General features: G+C 43.9%; 1 protein-coding gene across 4 annotated transcripts in view; it reads left to right on the forward strand.

Moving 5' to 3' along the window:
• nup58 (nucleoporin 58) overlaps positions 1-26,061 on the forward strand; it is a 36,720-nt gene extending 10,659 nt beyond the window's left edge. For 2 of the 4 annotated variants that reach the window (XM_083653463.1, XM_083653464.1), the window contains 11 exons: positions 2,550-2,864; positions 3,083-3,251; positions 3,505-3,570; positions 4,453-4,627; positions 4,828-4,907; positions 5,028-5,146; positions 5,504-5,586; positions 8,990-9,191; positions 21,226-21,309; positions 23,059-23,157; positions 24,602-26,061. In XM_083653463.1, the coding sequence (XP_083509589.1) occupies positions 2,550-2,864; positions 3,083-3,251; positions 3,505-3,570; positions 4,453-4,627; positions 4,828-4,907; positions 5,028-5,146; positions 5,504-5,586; positions 8,990-9,191; positions 21,226-21,309; positions 23,059-23,157; positions 24,602-24,771 (1,562 nt within the window). In that variant the 3' untranslated portion in view covers positions 24,772-26,061. The remainder of the gene's footprint in view (positions 1-2,549; positions 2,865-3,082; positions 3,252-3,504; positions 3,571-4,452; positions 4,628-4,827; positions 4,908-5,027; positions 5,147-5,503; positions 5,587-8,989; positions 9,192-21,225; positions 21,310-23,058; positions 23,158-24,601) is intronic. The other 2 variants (XM_083653465.1, XM_083653466.1) reach the window with 2 other exon arrangements.
• The last annotated feature ends 762 nt before the right edge of the window (positions 26,062-26,823 follow it).

Below are 26,823 nucleotides of genomic sequence, written 5' to 3' on the forward strand. Positions count from 1 at the left end.
GGAAAGTGAAACCCACCCCGTTGTCTGTCAGACAGTGGGGGTATTTCAACAGTAAGGGTTTAGAAGTTCTTCCATTAGATGACCAAACGTAATCATTATGGTAAACAAAAGGCTAGTAGGCTAACAGGCTAGCTAACAGGCTAGTAACAGGCTTGCTGTCAATCTTAATCGTTCTTCTGCCGTTTTATTCTTCTTCTACTGAACATGTAGGTATTTTGACGTTGACTAAAGAAATACTGCCGCCTAGTGGCTGCTTTTAGATAGGATTCCAAATTAGTGCTTAAATCAAACACCAATAGAGAGCTCCAGGGATGACGTATTTTTGTAGGCTGAATGCGGAAGTCCCGAACTTCCTGGTTCTTCACTGTTTCTGTCTATGGGATTTTTGAATGGGTTTTTGGCGCGATGCTTCAAATAATGTGTGGGCAACGCAAGTTTAATCAAACACGAACCAAGGTTCAGCGGGATAATCTTCACACATGAGGGCCACTTTCATGAGTTTTGAAGCGTAACTGCGAGCCCTAGAGGTAAAAAGCTTGTGCTAAGCTAATCCAGAACTACACACAGTGTCGCATAGGCGTCCACGCATTGATTGCGAGAGAAAGAATTTCCGCGTTCACTCGTGATGACGTATAATATCCGCGTCGACATTGTAGTCTCATTTAGCCGTTTGCTAGCTAGCCACCCTTTTAACGGCACATAAAAGCTTCAAAACTCATAAAAGTGGTCTTCATGTGTGAAGATGATGTTACTAAACACTGGTTCGCGTTTGATTAAGACAGCGTTGCCCAGAGAGATTATTAGAAGCATCGTGCCAAAAACCCATTCAAAACTCCCATAGGTGAAAACTGTGAAGAACCAGGGCTGTTAGCATCGATGATTTCCGGACTCGTTCCTGGAGCTCTCTATAGCAAATGCTACATAAAACAAATACAACAGGGGGAGGGGTTGGTGGGAGTATTAGGCTACTCCACACTAGGGATGTCGAAAATCATAATTTTCTTTGACCGACAACCGACCCTCATTAGCTGACAATTGGTCGGTTAACAGAGAAGATTAAAATGCGCATTTTGACTGTCTGTGCCCCATTAAACCATTACCACAACAAATGCTTGATTTTTTTTCCATTAGAAAGCATTTATTTTTACATCTACAAGCAGAAGAAAACACATTAACAAAACAAAAAGACAAGTTGAATCCTCCAGCCATCTAAACAAAAACATTCCTCCGATAGGCTATACTGCTTAGAGCTTAGAGCTGCATGCATTGCATATGGGCACATCAATTGACACGTCACGCAGCCGCCCCGTGAAGTTTGAGCAGATGACAGCCCAGGGGCTGCACGGCACACTGACGAAGCGCGCATCAGTATCTTCTACTTTAGCAATATTCTCACTAATCCCACACCTGCTTTTGGTCTCACTCCTTCCTCCGTCTTCACGCACGCGACGAGGGCTATGCTCTCTGTGTCTTGCAGGGCTCCACAACAGTCATTATGAAGACGAGTCCGCACGCAGCTGTCAGTAGCCGCTTTCACACCGGCTTTGAAAGTGTCAATGAATGCAGTCTACAAACAATCCGTCTCTCGTTGTGAAACAATTTCTCCAAACTGCACTACTGTGTTGGACAGTAAAGACTAACGTTAATTGTTACTTTATAATCGTCAATTAGACGCATGTCTGCATTTTTGTAACACGGTAAAAACTACTGTTTCATCATTGAGTGCGTGCACGCTGAACGCTGTGAGGTGAGCAAGGTGTCGGGTTTCAGGCCATGCGCTCCTCTAACCCCCCCCCCCCCCCCCCCCCTCTCTCTCTCAGCTGTAGTTACGTTAGTAGCCTACGGTAGGCTGTCAGTGTTGATAGTAGAATTAACTTGATAAAGACAAAATGTATAATGCAAATGTTATGCCCTCTCCCTCTCTCTCTCAAGTAAAACCTACCCACATGGCATGGCATGTGTTTAGGGGATGTGCAACATTTTTTTTAACCGTTTAACTGATAGTATTAATCGGTTAATGTTGAAACGGTCGATTATCGGTTAAACGGTTATCAGTTGACATCCCTACTCTACACATGCGCTCTGTTTACAAACTTGTGTACAATAAAGATTTAAAGTGGGGGGAAATGCCTTTGCCCTGTCAAACAGCTGGAATACAGACATCTGAGAGGGAGGCGCACCCCACACTTTGAAAATCACTGCTCTAGAGTAAAACCTTTTTGTGTGGATTGCCTAGATCTTATTAAATAGTGGACATTTATTAATTCCCACTTATTAGACACTATTTCTGATGGTAAAATTAGCGTAAAAAGCAGAATTCAGACAAATTCAAAGGGGGAAAAAAACAGAATTTGGGATTTGTTGCTTTTTTTCCCCGTATTCGTACCGAACCGTGACCCCAAAACCGAGGTACGTACCGTACCGTGACTTTTGTGTACCTTGACACCCCTAGTGTGTGTGGTGGGGGGAGGGAGACATGCGGCTGGGGCATGAAGTGTTTAGAAACGTCATAAAAACAGGCTACATTTCTACATGATCCTTTCTCTCAGGCACCCCAGCCTCGACAGCCGCTGCCACAGGCTTCAGCTTGGCCTTCAACAAGCCCGCCGCATCGGCCGGGCCTTTCTCCCTCACCACTTCGTCGGCCCCCGCGGCGACGGGCTTAACGTTAGGCTCTGTCCTGACCGCCACTGCTCCACAGCAGCCCGCAGGCTTAACGTTAGGCTCTGTCCTGACCTCCGTCGCTCCACAGCAGCCCCCAGGCTTCAGCCTCGGCCTCGGCCTTGGAGGCACTGTGGCCAGCTCAGCGGCTCCTACAGGCTTGTCGCTGGGCGGGAGTCTCTTCACCAACCCTGCGTCTACAGGTGAGACACATATACAGAGTCTAACGCACACACATGTACACACACGCACATACTCCCAACCCTCACACTTGTTTCTTTAAACATGTCTCATAGATCCGCTCTGTGTCTGCAGCTCTGTGTCTGATTGCACGTTTTGAACGGGCACTGCACTCATGTAATCCCCAATCCTAACAGTGTTGGTGCCGCTGAGCTACAGTATAATCACGTGTGTGTTGCAGGTTTGGGTCTGGCCACTCTGGGCGGAACAGGGGGGTTAACGTTGGGTTCTCTGATAGCTACCTCCACGGCCCTGTCGGCAGCCCCTGCTCCCAGTCTTGGCCTGGGCGGGGTCGACTTCAGTACCTCCTCTGAGAAGAAGAGCGACAAATCATCTGGAGCCAGTGCACAGTAAGTCTTGTCAAATGTACACAGTTCCATATTCTACTAATTGGAAATGCTAGAGTACCGTAGCTTTTAATTCTGTCCAGCAAACCTTATTACTATTGGTCCAGCAAAAAAATGTCACAACATCTATATTTGAATATGGATTGCAGAACATTTGCTAGAAAATTTGAATGATCATGTGTGTGCCTGTTCACCTATGAATGATCAGTTTGTATTAACATCTCAATCTGATTCTCTCTTGTTCACTCTCTCTCAGGGATAGTAAAGCTTTGAAAGATGAGAACCTGCCCCCAGTCATCTGTCAGGATGTGGAGAATTTCCAGTAAGCATTGTTGTCCTTAGTTACTTTATGCGTCTTTGTGGGATTTTGAGCTGTGTTGGTCTTCTTGCCACAAGCCTACTTGTCTAACATTGCAGCTAGTTTGGTCACATTAGAGATGCCATGTTTGTGCAGTGTTTTACCTGCTACCCCAGCAGGGTTTGTATTCCATAGGGGACACGACTCATTTGGGTTGTTGCCAGTTTGTTGTAAACACGGCTACAAGTCATTTATTAATCGCTCACAACTTTGATTTTTGTAGAGCTTTATTGGTGAGTAAACAAGTAAAAGCTGAATGGGTTCTTTCTCTCCCAATCTGCCTGTCTTCCATAGTGAAAATGCAAGAAAACGGGTCATATATGCCTTGAATGCCACTTGTCAACCTGGCGTTAAAATCGCCTTTTCCATTGTTTAACGTCACTGCGACCACTGTTTTGCAGGCAACTTTTTGGTACATCGCAAACAGCTCACGTTTTTGGCACACCACTTTTTCTAACCCTATTGCCAGAATATTGCATTGAAGGTTTTGTCAGTGGGGAATTGTTTTGCTTTCTGAGAAGTGTCTCTGATCTACATGAAACCTAATTAAAAGTCAATCTAGCATACTGTGATTCCCGTAGCACGCTTTCTACTAACTCCGCCATGCCCCCCTCCCCCTGCACTCCCCGTGGTGTGTATGAAAACAATGCCTCCTGAATGAAAGGACATCTCCAGTGAATGTCTGGACATAATTCAATGGACATAGTACAGAGTTCATGTCTGAAAGTGCCTTATGAGTCCAGCTGTGTCTCTAATGTGTCCAATGTAGCAGCTTTATAACCTTTAACCAATGACATGACTGCTTTGAACTGAGATTGTCCATTTCTTTCCTTCCTTGTCTTACAGGAAGTTTGTCAAAGAGCAGAAACAGGTGCAGGAGGACATCAGCAGGATGTCTTCTAAGGCCATTTCTAAAGTCCAAGATGATATCAAGAACCTCAAACAGCTTCTCTCTGTCAATGCCAGCGGTCTGCAGCGCCAAGCACTGGCTATAGACAAGCTAAAGCTGGAGACGGCACAGGTAAAAGCAAACATACGCACAGGTTCCCTACACAAGTCTGGAAATATAGAAAACGTTCAGTTCTTACATACTTACATACACAAATACGATATTAGAAATAAGTCATTGCCCATGGTCAAAGTGACATGAGAGCGCTCACTCACATTAGTTAGATGATCATGTACCAAACATCAAAATGTATGGTCCCCTTTGCTTTCCAGGAGCTGAAGAATGCTGACATTGCACTGCGGACACAGAAGACTCCCCCTGGTCTTCAGCATGAGAACACGGCCCCATCAGAGTAAGCCAGCTTACCTGATAGCAGTCAGACGCAAATCAAATAGAGCGCGGTGCAAGCAGTGCACAGTGCCTTGTTGTTGCCTTGCCTTAGTTGAGTAGGATTTAATTAGCGTGTGTGTAGTTATTTCCGTAGCCTGGTGGAGCAGTTTGAGGTGCAGTTGCAGCAGTACAGGCAGCAGATAGAAGAGCTGGAGAACCACCTGACCACGCAGGGCAGCGGCTCGCACATCACCCCACAGGGTAAGAGGACATTCATCTGGCTTAGTAGGGAAAACGTTGCAGGTCAATTTAGTGTCTTAAAGTTCAGTTTCCATACACGTGCATTTATTTATTCATGTGCATTTTATGTCATTGCCGTTGTCATTTCACACTTTTATACATTCTTCTGATGATGTGAAGAATGATTTTGAGCTATAGAGTAGATTAATGTATTGCTCATCCACTCCCAAGGAACATTACAGTGAACATTGACCAAAACAACATTGACAGGTCTCTTGTCACAGCTTTCAGTGGCCTATAATTTATTTAAATATTAAACTAGTGAACTCAGCACCTGGCAAAATAGTCATTGAGTCATTGGTATGAATGTGTTTGCAGACCTGTCCCTTGCCATGCAGAAGTTATACCAGACGTTTCTCGCGCAGGCTGCCCAACTCCAGTCTGTCAACGAGAATGTTAAGGTGGGTTTTTTAATGTCTTGGCAATTTGTGCAGCAGTGTCGATGTTTCTGCAGGCAACTACTGCATGCATGTCAAGCTTGTGATTCCAGTCAATTTAGTGAAGTTTGGAAGGAATAATGCAACTCATTTGAACAGTAGCACTGATAAATATTGTTCATGGAAATTGAGTTGTATGATGTGAACCGTCATAGAAATGTATTGATTAGCAAAAATGTGACCGGTTGCTAGATTGTTCATATGACAAGATTTGGAGCAGATAAAGCTGCGGTTTAGCAGTTCCTAGAGCACCACAATCTAGAAACTGTGGGATGGTAAACATACAAAAGCACATGGAAAATGGCTGAACTGAATCCATTTACAAAACTTGAATGGTGGTAAAGAATTGAAAGAGAACTAGGTGACAGGCCTTTCTGCTTTTGTCAAAGTACTTGTATAAGTTATTTTGTTTTTTGGTTCTTCAAAGTTTTCCTGCCTTCTTGCCCTCCTGATCTAATTTTGAAGCCCAACTAACTGGACAATTAACAGGCCTTAGAAGTAGTCATTTAGTTTGTTACTTTTCCTCTTTGCATTTTCTTCTCTCTCATACCTTGTTTTTTTTTGTCTTCAGAAGTCTTGGAATCTTTCTTTGTTCTTCATAGGTGGCGATTTTATAAAATTGAATCCATTTCTTTGTGAGCTGAATGTCAAGGTCTTTATTGGAACCAATTACTTCCGGGTTGACTAAAACAGTGCGTGAGAAGTCGGAAAGTAACAGGAGTAGAGCAAACGCATTGTTATTTTCATTTCCATGCTTTCAAAACCACCAGCCTTATCCTTCAACATCAAACCCAAATATGTTTACAATCTGATATCGAAAGTTTTAAAGCATGCTGCTAAAATTGCCATTTGCTATTGGCTGATCTTTGGTAGCCAGGTGATGTCACTACTAGGGGTGTCAAAATTAATCGTTTAATCGATGCATCGCGATGCGGACGTGTAAATCGAATCGTTGACAGATGAATCGTTGAATCGTTTGTGTTTAAATTTCTGTTGACATTCAGATTTTAAAGCACTTGCTAAGTAAAAAGGGACTTGATATTTATCTGACTGCTTGTATTAATTGATGAAAAAGTGCAGTAATAATATCGAAAATTGAGGATTTGATACTTGGAGCTGCAATACTTTGAGCTGTATCGTAATGCATCGTGGAATCGAATCGTTGACAGATGAATTGTAATCAAATCGTGAGGCCAGGGAAGATTCACAGCCCTAGTCACCACCTGCTGTACCCTAGGGCTGTCACTTATTCGAATTTAACTTTGAATGTGGGGGAGGAGGGCATGTTCGAATGTATAATTGACGTATAATTGACCAAAATTAACCAACTGCTGCTTGCTGGTAATGTTAATCCCATGTCAGAAAAAGTCTCCAGATTTGTCGCGTTAGGGCCCTTTCACACCTAAAAGTCCGGACCAAGGTCCGAACCAAACTCATGTTGTTGTTACATTGTATACATTTGGTCCAGTAAGTTTCGCTTTCACACTGCAATGATCCCAGCGGACCAGCGGACTTTAACATGACAGACCTACGTCCTGTCGTCATCACCTGCGTGGGCTGCGTCTCCACTGATTGGCTTGTGGATGAGCGTGCGTCTGACGTCAGCGTCCCGGAAGCGTCTGCTCCAAGGAATTTGCTCCTGGTTTACACCTATTTATTTATGTCAATGTTTTACACCAGGTTTACACACCACAATGAATGAACAGATCAAACTGCTGTTCTTAAATTTGTGCCGTTTTAATAATAAAAAATACCAAGTCCACTTAACGTGACGAGTGGGGGACGCGCCGGCGGCATTAAACGAGTGCACCCAGTTCAGAGTCAGAGAAGCCTCCCCTCCCCCTCCTCCGCTCTAGTGCTTCTCTGCACTGGGGTGCGCTTTTTTAATGGCGCATCCCCCGCGCATGAGAAGTCAGTTATTTTGTTGTGAAAACTTTTAAGACAAAGAAGAAACTTCACGTTCTTTCCTGTTTTCAACCCAAAGTGAGTACAAGTCTTCAACTGTGAATTTAACTCGCCTGTTTCCAAAGTGAAAGTTGAAGTTGATACAGCACTATCAATATTGAACGGCGCAAACAAATAGGCTAACGTTAACGTTACAGATCCTGACCAACAACGTGTGTGTGTGTGTGTTGAATTTAACTAGCTGGCAGAAAAGTGACAGAATTACTGACGTATATAACGTTAGATTCGCGTGGGCTTTTGAACCTAATAAGAGAGAGTTGAGAGAGAAATACAGCAGCAGCTAGCTACTGCTAGCTGTTACAGCAGTAGCTGCTGCTGCTGCCACTGCTTGAGTCGTGTGGCTCTGTGCAGGAGTAGTAGCCTGCCTGCGCGTCTGTCGGTCTCATGAAGAGCTCAGCTGTCCTGCTTTTAACGTGCATTGCAGCAGTGGATGCCGTTAATCACGATGTTTGACTGTGAAACAATCACGATGGGTATTTCGGGTATATCGCACAACCCTACTCGCAATACTCAAGATTAGTTCGAATTCGCTAAATGAACACCCTTGTTGTGCGCAAATTGTACCAACGCAGACAGGCAAGGAGGCGAAGACTGCAAGCCATCGTTTTTCCCACTGTTTTCCTGTTCTGGCAACGTGACGAGTGACGAGTCAGCTCCGATAGTGCAAACCTTCCAATAAAATGCTTTCACACTGCACATAAGCGAACCTTGGTCCGGACCGAGACCACCTCTTTTGGTCGGATCAAAGACTCGGTCTTTGGTCTGCACCATGGTCCGTGGGAGGTTTCACATCTGTCATTTGGTTCGGATCAAACTGGAAAGTCCGGACCAAACAAGGTAGGTGTGAAAGCGCCCTTAGTCTCTTCTGAGAAAGATTGTCTCCAGGGTCTGAAAAGTTGTCTCGAGTTGGATGCAGCCAAGTTTGTGAGGCAATGTTGTGACTGTGAGCGTCCGAGGAGCTGACTGACTGGACCATGACAGCTGAGGATTTTTTTTTTATATTCTTTTAATATTTTATATTATATTATATATATTTATACTATGTAACCGGCAGGCGCGGACTGTATAATCGGGCACGTCGGGCCGATGCCCGGTGGCCTGGCCTGCCAAAATTTTTTTTTAAATTAATTAACCAAAAAACATCTAATATATTCGAACATTTTGCGGGCAATTAAAGTTCGTTCGAACTTTATTTTGGGAAAAAGTGACAGCCCTACTGTACCCTATCAGAAGGTGGCATGACATGGCACCAAAGATCAACAACCAGTTACAGATGGCAATTTCAGTAACACTACACAGATTTGGCTTTGGTATAAGTGACTGAAAAAATAATAGTAATTTATGATGTCAAACCTTGACACTCTCCCCTCCTTTTTCTGTCTTTGTCTCTCCTGTGTCGCAGATCTTGAAGCATCAGTACCTTTCCTACCGCCGGGCCTTCCTGGAGGACTCCACTGACGTCTTCGAGTCCAAGCGGGCATCCAACAGGAAGTGGCAGAGTGCGCCGCGCGTCACCACCGGGCCCGCCCCCTTCTCCAGTGCACCCAACGCCGCAGCGGTTGCCATGGCAGCCACGCTGACCCAGCAGCAGCAGCCAGCTCCAGGTCTGACCGCCTTCAAGTTCTAGAAACTTCTCCACCCCCCATCCCCCCTCCCTGTTTAAGTGATCAAAGGAGGGAGAGGAGAGAGGAACGCAAAGAGGGAGTGGGGGAGAGAAAGGGACGAGGACAGGAGGAAGATGCTGTGCAACAGGGAAGACGAAAGGGGGTCAGAGAGGAAGATACAAACAATTAAAAACAACAAAAAGCCTTAGCTGGTGCCACGCTCTTGTCTGTACTTCCTCCAGTGGAAGAAGAGCAGGGTAGAGTCAGAAAGGCAGGAATAGCAGAAATGTGTGGCCAAACTCCTACAGGAAGCCTGTCTCTGTGCCGCTTTGCCACCTTGTCTCCAACTCTCAGTTCAAGGGATAGGGGAGCCAGGGGCAAAGAAAGACATTTGTTGGACGCTTTTTTATCCAAAGTGCCTTCACATGATAAGAGGTCTGCACTTGTCTCACCGTGAGTAGCGGGTCGGTCTGCTGAGCGGAGCACACATCTGCAGGACAAGAGGCGAGCAGCAGCAGCAGTGGCACGAGCGGGTATCTTCTTCTCCTCTGATTGGTTGCGCTTATGAAAGGTCAGCGTTGAGATATTTTGAACTTTGAGCACAGAGCAAAGTGGCTAAATCGAGCTAAGGGTAGTGATGCTGCCATCAAGCTAAGGGTAGTGCTGCTGCCATCGAGCTAAGGGCAGTGCTGCTGCCTAGTTGAGAAGAGCCACTCTCCCAGTGGGCGCAGAGCTGTTTTACCGCCGATCATGTGTAGTTGCCAGCTCTTTTTTATACATGGCCCCAGTGTTGAACTGAACACCTAACCCTGGCAGTGTTGGTGCCAAGCCATTTAATATTGAGAATGTTAGAGTGAAACCAACACATACAGAGATACCAAGGATATTTTACTAGGTCACCAAATGTATCTCTCTTTCTCAGTGTCCTCTGTAATGGGATCTGAGAGCCTGGTTAGGAGGAGACACTCATTACTGGAAAGACGATACACTAGGAGGAAGTTGAAGGTCTCTCTTTGCGTCTCTATTCTACTCACTTGAATCTTGAACTTATAATTAGAGGCTCAGTTGAGTGAGGGCTCAGTTTTATTCAACAGGTGCTTGAAATAAGCGTACTCGATGACGTTTGGTTCAGAAATGAAGAGTTTTTAAGTAGAAACAGTAGACCTTTGCTGTGTGATCATTGGGAAAATGTTCAGTCCAGAGTACGGGCGTCGGTTGATTTTTAGAATGTGGGTGTTCAACTGGTGTGTACGGTGTAGATTGATTATAATGTAGCTCTTACTGTTTCCACTCTGCCTACATAAAGAGAGGTCTTGTGTAGGGATGCGCCCATTGATCAGATGGCAATCAGTCAATCGTTGGCTGACTTTTGAATAAAGGGCATTTTTCAGACCAGAATACAAATGAAAGATTTGATTATCACGACACCTTGGCTGATCAGGCAACATACAGCTATTCTTGTCTTATCAATAGTAGGCCCCATTTTGGATCCAGCCCCATATTTTTAAGAAAGCATGCTGATATCTGAGGCCTATGTGAACTTTTCTTCAACAAACCAGTCTTACTTGTTAAAGTCGAGCTGAACCCAAAAATTACTTTTCTTTTCTTTTAGTTCAAATACCTGGGTATGCAGTGCACCTATTTAATAATGTATGCCAAGAAAATCACAAAAATCTAATTTCTTTAGTTTTTCACACTTTTTCACATCAAAAGTTCATTTTTCAAGATTTCATTCATAACAATAATCTACAGTTTGCTGACGTCACCTAGTACTATCAAATTTCTACCCCATTTCAACCAATCATCTCACGACATGGCAGCTGTCAATCAAATCTTCATTTCAGGATAATTCTCTCTTCCAAATGAAGGAGAAAATGGCGCCTAGTGCCTGTCATCTGACAGAATTTCTAGCCCATAAACTAACTACTAACTTGGCCAATTGTATGGAACATACCAAATAAATCAAACGGTAATGTCTGAGAATGCAAAGAAATGTAAGTGGCTCGTTAAAACTCGCATTCCAGGAATATTGTATATACCGGGGGCGGCTTTAGCTCAGGAGGTAGAGCGGGTCGGCCAATGGCGTAAGGGTTGGCGGTTCGATCCCCGCTCCCTCCCAGCTGCTGTCGTTGTGTCCTTGGGCAAGACACTTAACCCTCCTTGCCTCGTATGATTGGTATGAATGTAGACATGAATGATGGTGGTCGGAGGGGCCGTTGAGCGCCGATGTGTGGCTGCCACGCTTTCGAACCACCGGTACGAATGGTGTGAACGAATAATGATTCTGTGAAGCGCTTTGAGCACTTGGAAAGGCGCTATATAAATCCAATCATTATTATTATTATTATTATTATTATACCGCACGCCTGAGAGCCTGTTTGTCAGGGGTCGCCCCTCAGAGATTCCAGGCCGGCGGGCAGCACCCATGCATCAGATTGTCCGCTCGTTCCACACAGAAGTAGCTGTCTGCCTGGTACTCGGCGGATCCCACTCGCGTAGCACGACAACACGCTGAATCCCACTCGATTTGGGGGCGGAACACGTCAGGATTGGCCAATGCCAAAGCCAGTCCCCAGAATTGTCAAATCAAATCATCGACATGCTACTATGACCCGCCTCTCAACCTGTCATCTCAGACAAGTTATGTTTTCAGTCTGAAACGGACTCCGACCCACGCGCCACTACGGGTTCAGTTCGACTTTAATCAGAAAATCACAGTTTTCATTCAATGTTAGCCATCATACCAGGTGTTACAGTATATCCCATTCCATCTTCCATTGGTAAAAAGTTCACAGAAATATCCTATTTCAGACTGATTTGATTTGGTCATTCTCCTGAGTTAATTTCCAACATAACAAGACATGTGAAGACACATCTTTTTCTGAATCCTACTGCTGCTTCTTTACAGATTGGCATCAGATCAGTGTTGACAGATGTACTTTTTAAGGAATTGCTGATTGGTATATCTTGCCCACAAATCTCAATGGAATCAGCACTATTACGCTGTACACTAATGCTATGAAACACAACTCATAGGCAGGTCATTTTGTTTCATTCACCTCAGTACTCAATGACAAATGAATCACTATTATAAAGTGTTTTTACATTTTCAATGTCCTTGTTCTTTGTAGCGTCCATTATGGATGTCACATCTCTGATGTGTTCAACAATTTATCAGCCTTTTTTGTAGGCTTTGATTTGTTGCCTTCGTCCCGGTATATCAGGGCACCCCGCTTGAAATGAACAAACTAAACTACTATGTATATTAGTATGTTTCTGCAGTTTCTTGTTCTGTCTAAAGTGGAATAAATCAAGTGTAGTAAAGAGATCATTCCTTTGTAACCATGGCAGCGTCTTCCGTTTCCATGGGATCTTGAAAGCAATATTTAAATTGATTGTGGTTGCTAAGGCAGCAGGGGTTGGAAATTCTCACATGGCAAATGACAGAAACATGACTTCAACTCTAGTTTTATTTGTGTACATCAGCTTTCTTTGAACAAATATTTAATCGAGACTGCTGTATTTTCTTAGACTGTTATCAGATTCCTAATGCCACCAAATTGTTAACCAAACAGTGAGTGTGACTTCTATTTATTCTATGTAAAAATTAACTCTGAACTCAGTACATTTGGTTGGACCGCAACAGCCGGGCTAGCCGTATAAACACTCTGTCAGTGAGTGACTGACTGACTGTCGGCCGAACATGGACCTAGTCTTGTTTCATCTAGCCTATTTATTGTATGTGCCAAGTAGTGGTAATTTCTCTCGTATTTGGCCAAGTCATTTCATAGACTAAGCCTAATCAGACATGAATGTCGTCTCCACACAGTGTTATTTTGTATAAGTCTGTCTATGATTGGAGGGGTATTTTGGAGTGTGGCCAACGTAATAGCATAGCATAGGATTTTGCTTCAGGTGACCCATTAACTTAGGGTTGATTATGTAAGAGGTTATTCAAATTAGTGCCTCCAAGGACTTAAGATAAAAGGTGCCAAATGACTCAGGCATGCCTGGCTCTCTGTTTAAGCCAGTTCTTGTTGAGGGCTAGGATCCATTTACGTAGGTGCAGTTGTTGGTTTGAGTATTAACAGCATTGTCCAAAACTACAACATGTCCACATCAGTGCCAAGGAGGAGTGCCAGGGCCTAATCAGAATGTTAACGATAGAAAAGCATAGATATTATTTACTTGCCTAAATCTGTAAATCAACTAAAGAAATGTTTTTTTCCTGGCTAGACTCAGCCTACGCTACTTGGCCCTGAAGTGGAAGGAAGCGAGGCTATTAGCTATTAGCCTTGTAGAATAAGGCTAGTCTCTGTCACCCACCACTGGCCTGGATCAGCCAGTGTGATTGTGTGGACAGTCAAAAACAGTGTTGTTGTGACTTGTGACAGTGAGTTGAAGCTGATCTTTTTTTGTTTCATCTACAGTGAGTGTAATTGATTTAGCATCAAAACAATGAAAAAGACCACCAACATTAGCTCACTGTTCTGTACTGGAACTTACTTACTCATTTGGTTGTATGAAGCCATACCGCGGTGCTGTTACTTGACTCAAGCTATTTCACTAAAGGGCTAACTGTGTCAGTAGTGTTGTGTTCACAGGGCTGGGCTCAATTCACTTTCAGTTCAATGAAATCAGAATGTAAAGCACTTTTCACAGATTGATATTTCAATTTGTTTCTCAATTTAAAAAACAACACAACTTTTTCTTGATTGGTTGAATTAAAAGTCAGTTGAGCACAATTTTGTTTGTAACTCTGTAGTTCAGAAGACTTTTGCTGCTCTAGAGTACTGCAGGAATGAGTCTGGATTAGGAAGACCTGAATGTTAGCACTTGCGGTTCCTTCAGCTAAAAGTCAATGGGATTTTTGTATGGGGGTTTTGATTAAATGCCTGAAATAAGGTCTGTGGTTAACAAAAGCTTATGAACTTCGTGTTCAGCAAGATAGAGGCCATTTACACCTGGCATTAACATGCATTTTCTGAAATCACATTGTGCTTGACCACTTGAAATGCCAGGTGTAAATGCCCCCAAGACGCATTGAAGAAGGATTGCAATCTGATCGGCCAAACCACCTGCGGAGGTAGTCAGGGATGCATTGTGTATACAATTGAACACAAGTGTAAATGCAATGTGTCCTCTCAATCTGGATAGAGCAACTGTATGCGGATTGAGAGGACAACCATTTTGGGTGTTAATAAGTTATCTGGATAAGGAAAAACGCATGTTAACGCCAGGTGTAAATGAAATCAGGCTAATGTGGTCAAGCACAATCTGATTGCAATCTGATGGCAGAAAACGCATGTTAAGGCCACGTGTGAATGGCCTCATAATCTTCACAAATGAGGACCACTTTTACGACTTGAAGCGTTTTCTAAAAATCACATTTTACACTTCAAAAGTCATAAAAAGTAGTCCTCATTTGTGAAGATCAATTGGCTGAACACCAAAGTTTGCGGTTTCATAAACCTTTATTAACACATTGACTGCCAGCCGTTTTTTTTTGCTGTAGGTAGCTTCTGCCAAGCCGTTTTTTGAGGATTCTGGCTCATTTTACAAGAGCCGAGGATTCGTTTCAGCTTGGACTTTGTGAACATACAATATCTCAAAAGTACTAATAGAATGTGTACTTTCTCTGTCTAAAAGAGTTAGTTTGTAGAGTTAGTAGTTATGTAAGCATTAGCAGTTGAATACAGCATGGTTTTAGCGTCAGAAAAAATATTCAGAGATAAACGGCTTTTTGTGAAATTGGATAGAACAGTCACTTTAACCATTCATTTTTGGCTCTCTCTCTCTCTCCCTCCCCCTCTCACTCTCTCTCTCTCCCTCCCTCTCGCTCTCCCTCCCTCTCTCTCTCTCTCTCTCTCTCCCTCCCCCTCGCTCTCCCTCCCTCTCTCTCTCTCTCCCTCCCTCTCGGGAGGGAGACGCACTAGGTTTAATCCTAGTGAGAGTTGCTTTAACTCCTCCCTCCGTGGGCGTTCTTCTTGGCTGCAGCGCCGTGTAACAAGCACTTTCCTACCTGTGCAAATTCACTTTCTCATACTCTCGACCTCTCAAATAAATTTCTGAATAGAAATTAAATTACTCTAAATTAGAGCGAAAAAGAAACAAAAAAGAATGGGTTGAAAATCCCATTCTAAAAGCCTTTTATGGCTGTTTCCAATTTGGTGCTATTTTGCAAGGCAAAATGGCCTGCTGCTTGTCACCAGCCTCACTGCCCCGCTGCCGCTGTGCCTGGCTGTGCCTGTCTGCGTGGCCGCTCCCCGAGGAAGCCCGGCTGGACTCGCCCGCCTCCCGGAGCCCTGGCCGAGAGCTCCGATGAAGCCCCTGCGACTCTGGTCATATTTACGCTGCGTGCCTCAAAGTGTGCTCCATCCGCAATCCACGATGCAAGTTTGCAATCCCGCACCGCCAGCAATCAACGCGAAAACGAAAGCGCCTCCGCCAATCCATTTTCATGAGAATGGAAATGGATCACACTGCTTTTTGCTTGCCTTCCTACTTCCTTGTCGCCACTTAGTGGGTCGGTGGAATGGGTTGTACACGTTGTACACGTCCAATACTTATATAAGATATGTAAAAGGGTTAGATGCACAACCCCCCGTTAAAAAAAAAAAATCGATGCCAAGAACGTGTTTACATGTTGTTGGCAGTGAATGTGTTAACACATTCACTGCCAACAGTTTTTCCAATACAGTAGGTAGCTTCTGCCCAGGTTTTTTTTGAGGATTCTGGCTCATCTTTCAAGAGCCGAGGATTATTTTCTGCTAGGACTTTGTGAACACAAAATATCTCAAAAGAACTAATAGAATGTGTGCTTTCTCTGTCTAAAAGAGTTCGTTTTTATCATGTTCTGTTATGTAGGCATTAGCAGTTGAATACAGCATGGTTTCAGCGTCTGAGAAGGAAAGCTGAGATAAATGCCTTTTTGTGAAATTCGATAGAACAGGCAGAACAGTCACTTTAACCATTTATTTTTGGCATCAGTGAGACATCAGACATCTAAACAATAGTTCTGAACAGTAATTTCCTCCAAAATAACAGCACCCCCACCCCCCTCTCCTTCAAACTCCTCCCTCCGTGGGTGTGTCTCTGGTGGCTGCAGCGTGTGCTGCCTGTCTGTGCTGCCTGGCGGCCGCTCGTCGGGCGGGTCTGGATCAGGTTCGTTTCTGGCGTTTCGGTTGTGAGCTGGGATGAAGCCGCGTGCGATTCTGGGCATTCTGCTGCGTGTTTCAAAGTGTGTTGCACCCAGAGTCTATTTTTGGAATCCCCCACCGTTGTGCGCCAGCTCCCAGCGCGAAAGCGTTTTCGCCAAACCATTTTCATGAGAATGGTTTCCTCACGCTTTTTTTCCTGCTGTTGTTGCTCGGCTTTCTCTAGTCTGGAGAGCACTGTCGCCACTTAGTGGGTCGGTAAAATAGGTTATACACATTCAATAGCAATAGAGTTAACTCGTCGACGGCAGTCAACCGTTGGTTTTTTTTTGACGAGTTAACTCGTCGACGGCAGTGAACGTGTTAACCACAGACCTTATTTCAGACATTTAACAGAAATTCCTGTACAAAGATCCCATTGACTTTTAGAGGAAGGAACCAGGAAGTGCAGGGACCTCTGGGTAAAGCCTTTAGAAATCCTCATCATCCCTGCGGTACTCTATACACTGGTACCTCAAGGCCAGTGAGATGCATTTGTGCCAAAAAATGAAAGATCAGTTATGGATATGTGTCCACTGAGAAGCTCTGTTCATAGCACTAGCTGCTTGTTTTTCTTCATCATATTCATCTGAAAGGGTGCTCTGTTGCTCGTTCCAGAGAGCTTAGCATTTATTTGGCACTTGGAACACTGTGGAAAAAGCTGAACCTTTTGACTCGCCTCTTAGTAACGACATACATCTCCAGCGGTGTCTACAGGCATCGGTCTATCGCAGTTAAAGTGGTGCTTGGTGAACAGCCTATAGTTCAGGGGCCGGTTGCACCAAGTGGTCGTACAACTGGTCTTAAGCTACGCCGGTCGTAACTTTACGACCTAACAGCTACGCCGGTTGCACCAAGAGGGCTTAAGCCTTCTTTTCACTACGCCCAGGCGTAACTCTTACGCCTGGTCAGCAGGAGGCGTAAGAGTCTAAGGGTAAGGGTGCCTGCCTGTAACAGAGATCTCCGTGTCTATCAGCGGAGACCCGTCCTCATCGTCATCATCGTAAAGTCCCCTTTGAAGCATGAAGTTAGATTATAACGAACTAGTTGTGTGGCTTAGCCTTCCAAAATGTTGACGTTAGTTTTTTAGAATTTAATACATAGAATTGGGAACGTTACATTCAATTTCATTCAGACTGTCTGGCACTCAATCGCCGCCATTTTTCCCCCGGAGCGAGGGAGGGTGGGAGGAGGGAGGGTGTAGTGATGCACATACAGTAGTGGCTGATAGAGCGTAGTGGCACAGTGACGCTCCAAACAGGTCGCGAGGCACATTTTTGCAACATCATCCAATCAGGGGGCATTCCCTGGCAATTCACATGGACGTGCATTGCTACGACCGGCGTAGTTAAGACCAGACGTAAGCCCTGTTGGTGCAACAGGCATAAATCCACTCTAAAGACTGGTCTTAACTAAGACCGACGTAGGAGTTACGACCAGGCATAGTTAAGACCACTTGGTGCACCCGGCCCCAGGTGATCTAGTCATCTTCTGTGAGGGAGCTGTTGTGTCAGAGACTAATAAGCTGCTGCTTTGGACATTCCAGTCCTGTCTTCCATAACTCGAAACTCTTTACTTGTAGAACGGAGAAACCGCTTTGGACCTAGCTACACTCGTGTCTTTGATTACCTGGATTCCTAAGTAGTCCAGAATTTTGACTATCTATTTATTAGCTTACGTTTTACCATGTTGTCTTCCACACCATGATTGATCTTGAATGTTAATTATTCCAAAATTATGGATTGATTTTTGATCTCTTGACGATGCTGTTTGGGCCTTGAAGTTGTTTGTGGACATATAGCCACTTGCTTGTTCCTGTGCGTTTTATGCTAGGTCGCTGTCGTAGAACTATATGCAAGGCATGTGAATGCACAATTTAGCAAAATATAATAAGCCGTAACAGCTTGTCACCATCTAACATTGACACTAACATTGTCACATCTCAAAAAAAGAAAGCCCCACTTAATTCTATTTCCTCCAATGCCATACCATCATAACAACAGAACAGAAGCGATGTTCTCTTACCTCTTTTGTATGAGTGAAGGAATGAGTGTGATTTGGACACACTGGAGCACTTGGAATATGTCACTCCAGTGCTCGGTGCCTCTTAGCTTCTAGGGATGGGCAACACTCGTTGAAATTCGCTGGGCCAAAGTCGATTTTTTTTTTGGGTCGAAATTCGCCCACCCCCTTTTTTCCTTTCCCCCCCCCCCCCCCCCCCCCCGAGTCAAATTTTACATGGTATCCCCTGATTCTAAGTATAGTTGAATCGCTTGGTTTGACCAAGTAAAACATTTTTTATAAGCATTTTATACAAGGTCTATGGAAAAATTAATAGCGGATGAAATCTCATGGGCAGGGAGAGGGGGTGACTTTGGCACCCTATTGTCATCAGGCAGCCAGACCTACGTTAGCAATGTTAGCATTAGCATTAGCATAGCGCCAAGATGGCCCTGGGAACAGTAGACAGAATATCAGCTTTTCTTCATGCAGTAACAGGCCTTGAAACCTTTTCCTTGTGGCTGAGTAATATAGACAGTTTATAGACATTTCTAGCATTTCTAGAGCTATTCACCTTATGTCGCCCCGCCCACTTGACCCAGTTATGTTATGACTTCCTGTTCAAAACAGTTTTACCTGCTCACTAGTACTGTACTGTCACAGGAAGTGTCAACACAATAGGAAGTAACTGGCTGACCCCTGTGTTGGAACATAAGGTGAATTGGGTGCTACTCACTAGTGCTGCTATTGTCAGAGCTGTCCTGCTCCAGTGCGCACTGCGCAGCTCCTACGGCAACAACACATGGACAAAGTGTCATTCTTAAAGAGACAGGCGCGGGTAAAAAATTATTAAATAAATTATTTTTGACTTTCAATAATAAAAGTTGATCTTGATAATAAAAGCGATTATTCGAAATTCGTTGCCCATCCCTACTAGCTTCAAACACCGGCATACTTTAGTTACATATTGATTGTTGAGGATGTTTTCCTGAACGTGACAGTGTTTTTTGCTGGGGAACTTGTTGCAAGTGGTTCCTGAACTGTTGTTCAGGAATTTGCTCTGTGATTTTGAGCTTCTACATTGGTCTTTTGTGTGGTTGGCTGTTATTTACCGTTTTGAATGTCCTCAATCGTTCTTGTCCATTTCTGTTGACTCTATAAGAATCATGTCTTTCTTTTTGCCAGACAAAGTTCTTGGTAGTGTGGTGAGTAGACTTGACTTCCAGAATGTTCTACTGTTGCAGGTTGTTTCATTTTGGAAGTTTTGGATTCTCTGACAAGCAATAAGTTTGTAAATGCTTATCGAAGCTAGACTAATTCATCTCTTTAAATGTTTTAATCAGTCACCTCTGTCAATTTAGCCTGTAATGGCATTTAGGTCCTTCCAGGGTATAGCTTGTGTGGTTAAAACAATTAACCGTTGTGTCCACATAGAACTAGCTTTGTGGCTCAAGTTTATGCAAGTAAAATCAGCCAATCAGTGTTGGAGGGATGTTCCCCAGAACTGGGCCCCGCTGACTCCCCCTATGGGCAAACTGTAACATATCACTGGGTTTTCTTTATTTTTGATCAGTTTACACTGAGAGGCAGCCATAGAGGCCACCTTCAAGTCTATTATCTGAATCTGGAGTGCTTTGTTGATGAGTGTGTTTGAACCTATTTAACCCATGCCTGTTGATACAGTATATTTAATATATAATAATATGGTGTGCCTTTTAAGCTATAATCAATAATTAACGTTTGTGTGATGCGTTTTTGGCACATGCTAGTTCATTCACTCTCAGAAATCTTGAAGATTTGAAAACTTGTCAAATGCAATAGAAGCTAGCAATTAACAATCAGTTCTGTTCAAAACCGTTTGTCTGTGTTTTATGTAAGTGGAATTGCATATTAAATTGACAATAAATCCCTTTTTAAACAAAGAAACCTTTGTCCTTGTTACTTTTTGACTGGAGTTATTTATAACACATAGACTAATTGGAAAGTGTGCCTAAATCTTGACTACATGAAGTCAAAACAAAAAAAAGCAAGACAAAAAAGGAAACAAGACAGGTTTCTGAGTGAAAGAACTAGCAACATAATTGTTCTTTTCCACATACTGTCAGCAAATATAACTGCACTGAAGCAATGAAATGTTGTTTTAAACATTAATAGATTGTATTGTTAATGTTAAAATTATCCTTCAAAGCAATATCTTGATACAGTAAAGTACGTATTTGCTGTGCTGCAGTTGAGAAAGTGCTCCCAGTTGCCTGATTGTGCAGAAGTCACTCACTAGGTAATGATTTGAAAGCATGATGTGAAGGCAGTATAACTGCTGTCACAGTACTGCTGCGTTTAGCTACTTGGGCCATTTCACTTTGTTGACTGCTCACAGACACACAACCAAACCCTCAGCACGCGCAGAACACACACTTTTACAGCCCATCACACAGACATCAAGCTGCTCAAAGGTGTATTTATCTGTATTTCTATCCTTTCCAGTGTTTGCATATGTATTTGGGATTTCCAATGTAAAAGTAATACACCCGATGTTTTCTATCAAAGTGCAAGGGAAATAGAGTTGTATATATGTGAAAGTATGTAACAAAGGTCTATACGTGACATCCTGTGCAGCTTGTCATAGTCAAGTCATATTGTCACTGATGCTGCCTATTGCTAAGGAATCAACAAGAAATCACCTCTCACTCTCTCACACTCACTCACACACCCACTCACACTCACTCACTCACTCACACACACACACACTCACACGCACTCACACACACACACACACACACACACACACACACACAGAGTTCCAGGGGAGTAAAGCGTATGCTCTCTCTCTGCCTCAGGGACCCAGGCAGCCTTGGGGGCGGGGTTTGGAAACCCCTTTGCCTCGGCAGTGGGCAGTAGCTTGGGCTCTTCCAGCCTTGGAGGTACTGCCTCTGATTTTAATTTGAATTGTAATATGATGAATCTATTCTATTTGATCTCTTTACCTTGCCTTACCTTCAGCCCATTCTAGCTTTGAATTCCAGCTTCTTTTTCTCACTGCTCTCTTGGTCTTGTGTGGTACTTAACTGAGTGTAGGAAGCAGGCTGTGTGTGTGTTTGTGTTTATGAAACAAATGAGTCATGTAGTGAGAGCTTTGCAGCTTTTCTCCACTCCAGTGCAAGAGGTGAACTGTGCCTTCACACTGCCAGAGAGAACAATAGGTTAACTGTGCCTTCACACTGCCAGAGAGAACAAGAGGTTAAAGAACAAGAGGTTAACTGTGCCTTCACACTGCCAGAGAGAACAAGAGGTTAAAGAACAAGAGGTTAACTGTGCCTTCACACTGCCAGAGAGAACAAGAGGTTAACTGTGCCTTCACACTGCCAGAGAGAACAAGAGGTTAACTGTGCCTTCACACTGCCAGAGAGAACAAGAGGTTAAAGAACAAGAGGTTAACTGTGCCTTCACACTGCCAGAGAGAACAAGAGGTGAACTGTGCCTTCACACTGCCAGAGAGAACAAGAGGTGAACTGTGCCTTCACACTGCCAGAGAGAACAATAGGTTAAAGAACAAGAGGTGAACTGTGCCTTCACACTGCCAGAGAGAACAATAGGTTAACTGTGCCTTCACACTGCCAGAGAGAACAAGAGGTGAACTGTGCCTTCACACTGCCAGAGAGAACAAGAGGTGAACTGTGCCTTCACACTGCCAGAGAGAACAAGAGGTGAACTGTGCCTTCACACTGCCAGAGAGAACAAGAGGTGAACTGTGCCTTCACACTGCCAGAGAGAACAAGAGGTGAACTGTGCCTTCACACTGCCAGAGAGAACAAGAGGTGAACTGTGCCTTCACACTGCCAGAGAGAACAAGAGGTTAAAGAACAAGAGGTTAACTGTGCCTTCACACTGCCAGAGAGAACAAGAGGTTAAAGAACAAGAGGTTAACTGTGCCTTCACACTGCCAGAGAGAACAAGAGGTTAACTGTGCCTTCACACTGCCAGAGAGAACAAGAGGTTAACTGTGCCTTCACACTGCCAGAGAGAACAAGAGGTTAACTGTGCCTTCACACTGCCAGAGAGAACAAGAGGTTAACTGTGCCTTCACACTGCCAGAGAGAACTGAGCAACCACTTGCCTCCGCAGCTCACTTTATTTACTCTGACCTGAGACGAGTCGGCCCATGCCACCACACTGCAGTTGTCGTCAGTTCCTCATTTTCATCAGCTTTTCTTTAGTGGGCCAACAATCTTCGGCAGCTGCTATATGTCCTTCCTGTTGCTGCAACACGTTTGTGCTTCAGCTGTTTAATGGGCTTATGGATGAACAGTAACATGACAAGTGCAGTTGCAAGCAGGCTTAACGCAATGCAAGGACAGTGTGTTTGGTCAAATGTCTCTCAGGCTTTTCTCTCCCAGTCTCTTGACCAGTACTTTGCTATGCTGCAAGTCTATCTCTCACACCTGTCTCCTTCTTCAATGTCCAGTCACAAGTTGAGTGACTCGCATCTTCCTGATGCTTAGCGCTCTGTTGATTGGCTGGGTCGTGCTGCCACTTGGTGTGTGTGTATGGTTGTTAATGCGCACCTATGTGCACTTCTGAGGCGCTGCTCCTTGTTCTCACTCTTGGTGTGTGTGTGTGTGTGTGACGTGTGTTTTAACACAGCTAACGTCCATGTCTCTCACTCCCCACAGGTTTTGGTGGTGGTCCAGGATTTGGTGGGGTGGGCACTGGGGGCTCTTCTTTCGGTTTCTCCTCCGCCAATAAGCCCACAGGAGGCAGTCTGAGCGCAGGTACATACACACATAATACCCCATGCCCATGCACAGCCTGAGTATGCTGCTATGGTTTGAATATCCCATATCATATCACTAGTACCAGTCCATACCCGCGGATGCGCGCGCCACAACTCCACATGGAATTTGACAAAAATGCTACATCTTAAATTTGGGGGAAATGGAAAAATCAACTTCGTCAGCCAATGCTCAATATCCATGTGCAGTTTCAGATTGATTGGCCAATCCATTGGGGAGATAAATGGATGGAAAGAGACAGAACAGAAGGACAGAGTTGTCCTTATTTTTTTTTATATAAAAGAAAATTAAGTATCAGTCAATGTGTCAATCTGTTGTGTCAACAATATAACGTTTTCTGCATCATCATTTCTCAAATGTTGACGTTTATCTGTGAGACTGGGTGGCAATCATGGTATTTTATTTTAACAGTGTTTGATAGTGATGCTTTTATTTTGAAGGCAAAACCTTCCTTCCTCCTTGTGCTGGATAACTATGGTTAGCTTGATCCAATTGCGGATGTTGGAAAAACAGCAGCTTAGCAGGAAATGTATTTCCAAATTGAAATCAGTGTGAATTGTACATGTTAGGGTTTCAGTCACTCAGTGGTGTTTTGAGAGATCGTTACGTGATGTGAAAAGGTAGGGAATATACCGGTGCGCAACGCAATTTTACCCGGGGAAAGGCCAGGGCATGTCCAGCCCGCAATATTTTCCCCAGGATGGCGAAGGCATAGGCTAAATGCTCAAACATCTTAAATGTGAAAATGGAAGAATAGACTTTGTCAGTCCCTGCCAATGCTCAATGCCCATGTGCAGTTTCAGATTGATTGGCCAACTCGTTGGGGAGATAAATGGATTGAGACAGGCAGTTTTCCTCATTCTATGTACGTTAGTAGGATTCACACTAGACCTGAAATAGACTCATGTACGCGGGTGTACTTACTCAATTGTCATTTCCCTATCGACTGTGACCTTATGATGTCATCAAAAGCGGACGTATATACATGCTTCTTCATGAACAAGAGGCTTCCTGCATACATATCTTCAAGCTATTGTGATCCTGGGAGCAATGTGCAGCTATCTTTAGTTTCTCTTGTCCCTGCTGCAATGTGTCAACTTTATCGGCACCATTTCTTTTTTATGTCTTTCACATGCATACATTTACTGGCAGTGTGGCCCCACAATGCAGGTTAGCTTCTGAATGATCAAACCAAGTGGAGCAAAGTTTCAAAAGTCTCACACACACACACACATTTATGGAAGGGCTTTAAGTGTATGCCTTTTTTCCCCCACTATCTCTCCTCAACCCTTTATCCACTCCCTCCCTCCTCTCTTCCACCCCCCTTCCTTATATATTCCTCTTGCCCCCCCCCCCCCCCCCCCCCCTCTCTCTCTCTGTCTCTTTCTGCTCTCCCCTCCTCCCTGTCTCTCACTCCTCCAAGGTTTTGGTACCGGCAGCAGTTCGGGCTTTAACTTCAGTAACCCTGGAATCAACGCCTCTGCTGGTCTGACCTTCGGCGTGTCTAACCCACCTGCTACAGGCTTCGCCACGGGGGCCCCCCTGCTGCAGCTCAAGAAGCCTCCAGTCGGCAATAAGAGGGGAAAGAGATAGAACCCACGGGAGACGGAACCCTCCGACTGACCAGTGTGGGCTCTCTAGGGTTTACAGCCTGCTCTCCCAAAAGCATATTGGTGCTATAAACATCTTTATCCAACAACAGAGCAAAGGAAATGTGAATTTGAGGAAATGCAAATGGCATCTAAATAAAAAAGGATGTGATCCAAAAAAACACTGGGTGAAGTAATCTCCCATTAGAAATTAATTGGAGATATATGTTTTCTTCATACTTGTGTTCTGGATCATCCACTGTGTTGTCCACATGGATCTAATCCCACTTGCCCAGTCCCTAAGTGTGTGTTGCATTAAAGTTGCCCACGTTTCATCATCACCTATTTTCCTGTTGGATCCCAGACACTGCAGTCAAATTATGATTTTGGCCTCACTTCACATTAGTTTAATTGGTTGCATAAAGCCATTCTTTGCATGAATTTGCTCATTTGCATTACCTCAAGATGTCGCCTGTCAATCATGGCCTTTAGCGCTGCAGGGCTTTTGGGATATGCCAAGCGAGGACCGAGTTGGGCTCAATTCTACTGGACTTGTTGCAGTTATCTGTGAGGATTTGCTTCAGTCATGACTAGTGCAAGAGGGATGTGTTTTGCCCTTTTTGTGGGGACAATTCAATTTGTTCTGTTTGTCAAGATCACTCAATCCCAGAGAAATGTATGTATGTGAATGCATTTCAAATGATGATTTGGCCCAAGTCGCGTCCAGGAAAAGGCTAAGAGATGGCAAAGGGAATGAGGGGTAATAGAGTAAATAGTGGGGTGGGAAGGGCTTTGTCCATGTCCAAAGTTTAAATTGGGTGCATTATCTGATCCTACTTTTCTAGGCACAGGTGTCCAGGGTGGGTTTTTGGGTAAGCACAGTTTTATTTTTGTATCAAGTGGAGAAAGATGAGTTTGGGAAAGGGGAATAGTGTAGAGATGGATCATGGGATAGTCAATTTATTAGCAAGTCCACATAACAGGTTTTCTTAGCGTCCATCCTCATTTATCATTGTCTCAATTGCTTTTTTAGGCACATTTTCTATACCTCCTGCAAGTGTGTGTACAAATGTAAGGACATGGGAGAGAAGCCCCTGTGCTTGTTTGTTTAGATGTCAGTTGAATCTGAAAGGGATTTGACAAGCAGATTAGTACCCAACTTGATGTATGTGTGCTAGAACAAATTTGCACTTGCCAGGCCAGCGTGTACTGACCGTGATTGCGTGAATGTGCATGTGTGCAACTGTACAAGTATTGGTCTCTCTGTAGTCATAAGAAATTGCAGACTTTTTTGTTGGGGTGCGGGGGGGGGGGGTCTCTTCAGTTGTCCACGCCGTTTTTCTCGTTACCAAATACATGGTAGTTTGTGCTATTATTTTCTATTAATCAGTCAGTCTGTGTAACTTTAAGCTTGTATTTTCAAAGAGCTGTTTAATAATAAAATCTTAAATTGTGTTGATACAGAATGGTGGGTGTCAGTAGTATGTTTACGCGCGTGTGTGTGTCTGACGAAAGGAAAACTGATCCTGCGTTACCGTTACCACTGTTGCTATGAGACGTTGCTATGTTAAACATTGGGTTGCTAGGCAGAGTTTACTCACTGCTAATGTTAACTGTTGCCTCTTAGCGCGTTTTATCCACAATTATAAACTTCATTCAAGAATTCAGGTAGGTAGCTTCAAATAAGCTATGGTAAATGATAGACAGTTAATTGGCCATGAATTTAGTAGCCTCAGAATTCGACTATTCAGTCTCGTTTGAGTAAAATGTATGAGGCTTGTATTGTAGGAAAGGAGCAATTATTTGGCTCAGTTCGCGTTATGTGGTGAGCTTCAACTTGTACAATGTCATGCTAGTGTTGACGTTAGCTAATTGCATGGCCAAACAAGATAGGATTGCTAACATTAGGTAGCTTGCGTCACAGCTGAAGTCCATTTAGCTTCACGTCAGCTGCAGCTAGCTAGACTACTTTTGCATTACTTCCACCAAAATAATTAAAGGGCATGGTGCAGGTTGGAGACCACATTGCATTAATATGTAGAAGGGGTATACCGGT

The sequence above is a fragment of the Poromitra crassiceps genome (genome assembly GCF_964638095.1).
Source record: "Poromitra crassiceps genome assembly, chromosome: 2".
Classification (NCBI taxonomy): Eukaryota; Metazoa; Chordata; class Actinopteri; order Beryciformes; family Melamphaidae; genus Poromitra; species Poromitra crassiceps.